The sequence below is a fragment of the Etheostoma cragini genome, chromosome 17, assembly GCF_013103735.1.
Source record: "Etheostoma cragini isolate CJK2018 chromosome 17, CSU_Ecrag_1.0, whole genome shotgun sequence".
In the NCBI taxonomy this organism is placed as follows: Eukaryota; Metazoa; Chordata; class Actinopteri; order Perciformes; family Percidae; genus Etheostoma; species Etheostoma cragini.
This window is the reverse complement of record NC_048423.1, coordinates 19,123,879-19,131,575: the sequence shown is the minus strand read 5'-3', so window position 1 is coordinate 19,131,575 and position 7,697 is coordinate 19,123,879. Positions and strand designations below refer to the sequence as shown.

At 39.5% G+C, this 7,697-nt stretch overlaps 1 protein-coding gene across 2 annotated transcripts in view; it reads right to left on the bottom strand.

The window, feature by feature from the left end:
* LOC117960490 (serine/threonine-protein kinase VRK1-like) overlaps positions 1-6,088 on the bottom strand; it is a 26,095-nt gene extending 20,007 nt beyond the window's left edge. Inside the window, exons 1-4 of one of the 2 annotated variants that reach the window (XM_034898418.1) lie at positions 5,926-6,088; positions 4,932-4,987; positions 1,626-1,695; positions 819-906 (exon numbers count right to left, since the gene is read on the bottom strand). In XM_034898418.1, coding sequence (XP_034754309.1) covers positions 819-906; positions 1,626-1,695; positions 4,932-4,987; positions 5,926-6,055 — 344 coding nt within the window. In that variant the 5' untranslated portion in view covers positions 6,056-6,088. The other variant, XM_034898419.1, reaches the window with a different exon arrangement.
* Between the last annotated feature and the right edge of the window lie 1,609 nt (positions 6,089-7,697).

Genomic DNA, 7,697 nt, shown 5'->3' with positions numbered 1-7,697 from the left:
TTTGGAAAAAGGCTGCAATGAAACAAAGAGTGAAAAATTTAAAGGGGTCTGAATACTTTCCGTACCCACTGTAGATGGCTCTATAAGAAGCAAAAAACAGGTTAACCAAATAAGAAGATTTAAAAGACACCAAAGATATTCAACAGGGGGTTCTCAGAGTTAGTGCGGGGGGGCGCAAAATTATATTTAAAGAATTTAAAGTTAATTAATGAAACATGTCTGAAAATATACATTAACATGAATCTAACATTTTATTAGCAAAGATAAATTGGCCTATTTGTGAGAATATTTTTTTTTTAAATTCACACTTTGAAATGCCCGGTGGTTGAATCCAAATAAAGCTGCCTGGCCTTGGCTTACACATTGAAGGTAAGCTTACTATAGGAAGGTTAGCCATGGTAGCCATATACAGTTCAACTTCAGGATTCACTGCCATTCATTTTTCCTCCATCTGGCCCAGTTCATGTGTAGTAGGGGGGTCCCTACTTTGTCTCTCTTTCAGCTAAGGCATAGAACCTAAGGCATAGGGTGTTCTATGCCTTTCCTAGGCATAGAACACCCAGAAGTTTTAAGAAGGACCTTGCAATAAATGCTATTGGGGAATGTCATCAAACATTCAACTAAGACAGACAGATGATATACAGATGTTCATATCTTATATGAACAGAGTGAGGAAGAATGTTGAAACTGTAAGGAGGTGTGTGTTTTGTGTAAAAAAAAAATAAAAATAGCATGATGTTTTTCCACTCAAAACGGGAGCAGACATGTGTGATGGTAGTCATCTGATCATATCTGTCCTCCAAGTGCCTCATCAGTACCAGAGTTCATTATATTCCGCAAGTCCTGATCCCCAGTACGTTGGGATGCCCAGGAAGGCCAGTTTTCTGCTTCTCTTCCATTTTTCCACTGGAACAAGAAGAGCAGAGGGATAATGATGTTAATTTTTGCACATTTCTGTTTGTACACTCCTGAATGAATTACAAAAGTCAAAACCAACAACTAAATTTAACTCTAAACCACAGCAACTGAAGGGAGCCTTGGACCACTTGGTTGTTCCGACAGTCGGCCTAAAGAGAATGGTTGGCAATTAGAAAAATGTTTGAACTTGTTGGGATAAGTCAAATCAGAGTCTAATCATTCCTTAACCTTGACCCAAAGCCCCTAAACTCTATGAAAAATAGTTATATGTTTTGTGCAGAATTCCAATTTGTCCTTGTAAGTGTAATAATGCATGCATGCTGATATCAATCTTACAGTATTGAGGACACACACACACACACACACACACACACACTAAGCAGTGGACCTGGCTCAGGGCTCGATTGCGGCTGGCCTTACTGGCTCTCAACCAGACTGGCAGGTGGTCAGGGGCTCAGCGGAGGCTCGGGCATCATTACGTGTGAGTGGCTTCCTCTCTCTCGCACCTCTCCAAACGATTGGCGTTGGAGAGCTCAGACAAGCGCGGAGAGGGGGGCTAACTGCCACTGAGGTGCATGTTTGCTTTGGCTTATTATTAATTACTGTGCTGCAGGCAGCAAAGCCTCTGCGTCTGCGGCCACTTCATCAGTCAAACACACTCCTGCGCCAGTGAGCTGCCGGGATGCTGGACAGGCGCTGCTACTCACTGCTCTCTGGTTTGGCTGCCCTCTGGTAGAACTTGAGCTCCGAGAACAGGGGGCCATTCTCCTGGTACTCCTGCACATCAAAGCGCACATTATTAACACTTTTGATTATCACTGGTTGAAGAAGCACAAAGCACTAAGCCCTAGTGTGCATCGCAGATTTGGGTTGTGAGAGACGTTAGAGAGGTTGTAGGGAACGTGAAACGCGGTCAGTCATCGTTGTACCGATCAGCTGACTGACTGTTTTGACTGTTGCATTTTGCTGCATGGCTCGCCTGTTGAACTGAACCAGGCTGCCGACAGCTTGTGTCTAAGTCGGCCGAAAATGAACCATTGACTGTGTTTTGAGAATTATGTATTTTGTTTAGGGATTATATTTTGTCTTTGTGTTTTTCTGGACTAAATGTTCTTAAGTCTTGCTATTGTTTTAAGGTTCTCAGCATTATTAATTTGTATGTTAATACTCTGCCTAACTATAAGAAAACCAAAGTTGTGTGTTTATGGTCTTTGTGCTACTTGCCTACTTTAATTCAAACGTAACAAGGCGTACATCCTTTGTGTTGGTTGACATTTGAGTGTGTTAGCTACAGACTTTTGCCAGAATATTTCCTGGCTGGCACCCCAGCAAATAAAATACAAATAAATCCTAGTTGCACACCAAAGCGGTCAGTGTGTGTATTTTGTCCATAGCACCAATCGGTCCCAAAACGTCTCAATAAGAAAGTAAAGCATATTCTTTGTAAATATTTACAATCATTCCCCAGAAAGAACGAATCAGCAGGCCTGCCTTGTTCCACGACCCAAATTTTCTTTGAAACGTTGTTTTCAGTGTCTAGTTTGCTCGCTCGAAGATTGTTGTTGTTTCCCGAAGCGAACGGAGTTTGAGAGCGGGAAAGGAGAGTGGAAGGTGAGGGACATTTGGCAGAACATCTGGCAGTGCCTGAATGCGGGGCAATTAACCTGGAAATGTATTGTTGCTGATCCAGAATATGTCTCAACTAATATGTTTTGCAATAATTTCCTTTTCAGAGCTGTATCCATGTTGTCGCCCGATACCTGTGTGAAACATGGCATCCCAACAACAGAGTGTTCCATTTAGATTCAATTTAGTGAAAGAAGAGAATCCCTCCTTTCTCATTCCCTCGATTTTCCCCTCTACCTTCAACGAGTTTCCCTAATCCCTAAACCCAATTCAGATGTGATCATAACATTTGACTTAATACATTGTATTTAGAGGTGGTATTTTGTGACTGGAGCACAATAATCATGCATATGTAAGTTAATCTAGCACGCTGGTTGTATGCCTGTTCATGTGACAGGAGTGCGGATAATGTTGCCTTCCATTAGGCGTTTTATTACAGTCATTTTCAAAGTGGTATCTGGGGGAAAACCATTGGCCAATTTGGATGATTGACACCATTTACCATGTAGGCAGACTGAAGCCTCCCAGAATGTAAAATCCCTGTAGACTGTCAGGAATTATTCCAAAAGGGACACAGAGATACTGGAGTGAATATTAGCAGCTTAGATATGCCTTTAAACACAACTTTCCCTATACAAAACAGAAAAGGCAAGATATATTTATAGTTATGCCCAGGGGTTAGTGTGGAATTTGGCAGTTGCAAAAGGAAGCTAGTTCACCTGTTACTCACATTATTTCCTTTTTCTAAAACGGGGGGGAAGAACACCAGCAACCAGCAACGTTGGCATAGGACATATGGTTTATGCGGTTAGTACGAAGTAGAATAATTGCCAGCTACACATAATGCTGTTTTTTCGACCTACTCAATTGGTTGCTTGGTGTTGGGAGTTGGGTGTTTCATTAAGCCAAGCTTCTACCCACAGATTCGCATTCCACTGTATGGTGTTTGTTGTGAGACACAACACTGGCCGCGGCACCGCTGGCTTTTTGTTTTAAGATGCTATGGTTCCTTGCGCTGAACGCAGAAATGTCCCAGCCTCAGTTGGCTGCAATTGGTTAACGGTTAATGATCAGGTAACAATCTGTGACCGAAGGTGGGCTATCGTTTTTGTCGTTGCATGAAACCCTGTCTTATCCCTGGCCCGGGATATGTTACCCTTCTGATTGCGGCGGAGGTATATTAACACAAAGAGGGGAGAAAGGGAGACTACAACCGTATCATTTGCACAAAAAGGCGTAGCCTAAGTCAAGGGAGGACAATATGCTGGTTTGAATCTGAATACTGTCCAAAGTAGGGAAGAATGATTAATCGTTTTCAAATCAAAATCACAATTTGAAAGAACGCGATTAATCAAATGTGAAATACACAAGCCGTCCTTGATTGCGCAACTACCCCCACTTGTCCTTCCCGCAGTTGCTAGTAGCCAAGGAGGACACAAAGAATTAAAAATACATGTTGGACTCTTCAGAAGAGGTAGTTATCTTCACTCGAGTTTCTGCGAGGGAAAGTCACCGGAGGACACAATCTTCTGAACATGTTCATACTGAGACATGCAGAGAGGCTTGTGTGCAGTCTTCATTAGCTTTGTATCAACTTACTTGGCAATGGCTTGAATGTAACGGACGTTCATTGATATCAAAAAGTTACGCACTAAAGCTTTAACAATTTTTATTCCTATTTTAATTATTCTATTTACTTTTTTTTCATAAGATAAATGCTGGAATAATGTTCAATCAATGTCAGAAACTTTATTTAACATGATAATAAAGGTGCAATATTTAGATAAAAAAAAGAAAAACAAAAATAATAATCTATCTGTCATCCCAATATCTGGCGGGGAAATTGCAAATAGGATTTTTTTCTACAAAGTGCAAGGCGTTAAGAAACGTGCCACTGCACTCTCATATATTCACACAGCCGGGGTTTGCCAATTCGCATTAAGGGTTCACATATTAAAGGATTTTCCAAACCAGTTAATTGGAAGCAATATAACAAGTCAGCAAAAAGTGACTGTGTAATGCATCTTTGCGCTGTAGGCTACTCTACTTCCCAAGCTGGAGGATCCATCACACTGATTTAAAAATTCCATTTGCTGTGTTATCCAAAGTTTTTCTTTGGTCCTCATTTGTTGCAATTTTCTAACATACTTTGTTAAACTGACTTCAAACTAAATCCTGTGATGATTGTTGAAGTTAAAACTTAAAAAAGGGGTAAACATCACTCTGCTGTTATGCAATTACAATTATCATTATCATTACATAACATTATGATCCGTAAACACGGTAATAGCTGATTTCTGCTTCCAGCACAGTAAAAGCAATATATACTTACATTTTACAAACAATATTTTTGCGCCTCTTTAAGATGTAAGACTAAATGTACTCACCACTTTTATGACAAAGTCAGTGTCTGCTGCTACAGGTCTGTCCACATCATGGGAGGCTTCGGGACAACAGGGGACACAAAGGAGCAATCAGACAAAACGCAGTCTACAAAGTTGTGATATCTAAGCATTAAAATGTCTGTCAATGATTGGAGTCACTGCTGATTGGAAAGGCCTGTATAGATTAGAGGGGTGGGGAACTGTTATGAAATACATGACAAGTTGAAATTCTTGTAGCAGTCTAATCTGTTCAAACTGCTTTCACAACCAAGAGTAAAACAGATCAACCCCAGTACAGACACAGACAGATGGTGTCCCCCAGAATCAATGGGCCTAATTCACCAATAAATTCCTACGTTTTCTCTTAAATTTGTTGTAGAAAAAGTCTACGCAGGCTACCCCCAGGATTTTCCGGGTTAAATTTCAGACTTTTTAAGATCTTTTCAACACTACCTAGGATACAATTTTCATGCCAACTTCACGGCCGTATGATGTAAAGTCAGTGTGGATTTTTAGGCCAAGATAAGAACCATTTACCATGTAACATAACCAGAATTTAATAAAACTGTACTCTAAAAACATAAAATTAATATATTTGTTGCATTTAGAGCATAAAATATATCAATAGAAAAACTCTACGGTATATAAATATATAAATAAATATTATGTATAAATCTTTACATAATAAATATTTTATTGAATTGAAGAAAAGACAATAACTAGGCCTTTTTATTTTTGAACATCCATGTCAGCACTGAAATGTGCATAAACGGGCTCTTGGTGAAATTGGTGGTTATCAGAATCTGCCTGAAGGGGGTTTTAGGAAGACATTTCTTCTTAAGGACGGATGTGAATGAGGCCTAATGTGTGTATCTAACAGAGAAATAGAGAGAGTTGTTCTGCCAGTCTGCATGCATGCACATGCTTATGACTTGGATGTGATTGTACATGCTGTGCGTGTGTGTAGGTGTGTCATCAGACACAGTGTTCCCATTACCAAGATAGATCAGTCCACATCCACCTTGACCAATCATTTTCCCCAGCCTCCATTTCTTCTTCTCACTGTCGGTCAGTATGAAGTCCTCTGGGAGAGGTTTGGGCAACGCCCTCTTCCTTGGCGGTGCCATGACAACTGCTTCCAAAGTTGCATAAAATGTGTAAGACAATATAACATTTGTTTTATAGTAAGAGTAAAAAATGTTTTACAGTAAAGAAAAAGGCAAAACTGTTCAACATGTTCTGATAAGGCTGTGATCCCAAAACCACAACAACAAAAGTGTAGGCTTCTGAGACAAACAGTTAAAAACAATAGGCTATTATTTAAAACAAATTCATAAAGTTATTTAAAAAAGGATTGTTTTAAAAGCCACACTAGGCGGCTTAATAAGTTAATATTAATAATTAACTGCAGGCCTAATATTGTTTATTGCATTAGACTGTTTTAATTTGGCCTGCGTGCTATTTTTGGAACTAAACTATCATGTGAAAAAAAATGTATTGATAGGTACAATACTATAGACAAAACAACTAGAGCTGGGCGATAGAGAAAATCAAATATCATGTTTTTGACCAAAAACATCAATGTCAAATTACCGTGATACTGTAGGGTCGACTATTGGTGATTTTACTAAGTATTACCACAATAAGAGTGTTGATAAATAATCACCATGTAGACAAGATGACTAGCTAAGGGTAAAGGAAACTAATCAAACAGCTAGGAAGTCTGGGAAGTTCAGAAATGGCATTCATTTTCATGCAGCCTGTAAAACCAGGAAAAGACAACACTTGTACCATATTCCAATATCCAAAATCCAAGGCGATATCTATAAATCATATTAAGATATCGATATATTGACTAGCCTGACTACATAATATTGGTATTTTTTGAAATAATGACTGATCAGATTAGTCAGATTGAGTAGTAGATTAGAACAATGTAATGGCGTATTCATGCCGAGCCGTCAATGTACAGGGGTCAAGGTCCGGTGCACGCAGAATACACGGTACGTAGATTGATGCACCAAATAAGGAACCAAAGTTCACAAGTGCCAGTTCCACCCGGATTTATTTAGCCATATGGCGTAAGCAACGGGTGAGGAGTGTCGGTACACAATCTGTTCTGCCTGCACGATCCGTCCTGCGCATGCGCAAGATGTTTGTGCATTTGCATGATAATCACAATGTAGCCTACAACAACTTACGCCACTGCACGATCTGTTCATACCGACAGTTAAAGAAAGTGTTCCACAGTGGTGGTCTGCCGTTAGCCTCCACCAGAAGGCTAACGTTAGTTGAGCTATCTGAGACAACTAACAGCTATCCAAGACAACATGTAAAAGACCCTCAAAATAACCATTAAAATATATAAAAGCTGTTACGTCAGTTTTACTTTAATTGTGTTCATTTAAAATACAATCACTCAATACTTGTCTTCTTATTACTATAGTCTTCATTTACAGCTCTAGCTTGTTTTTCGCAGTGTTTAGTTTGAGACATGTTTTAGACTGAATCAAGCTGTCAGCTAGCGGTTAACTGAAATTGCTGTTAGCTAAACTAGCGTCAGCTTTCCGGTGGAGGTTATTAAATGTGTATATAGATATATAATATATTTATTTTTTACTTCTGAGGGTCTTTTACATGATTTCCCAGCCAAATAACGTTTTTCAGTGGAAAAAGCTTTTCAGTGGAGCTTAACTGTTATGGTTTGGGGTTTTTGTTGGGGTATTTTTCCTGTTTGGCCTTCCCTGTGTTTTTGTCCCGGTTTTCCCA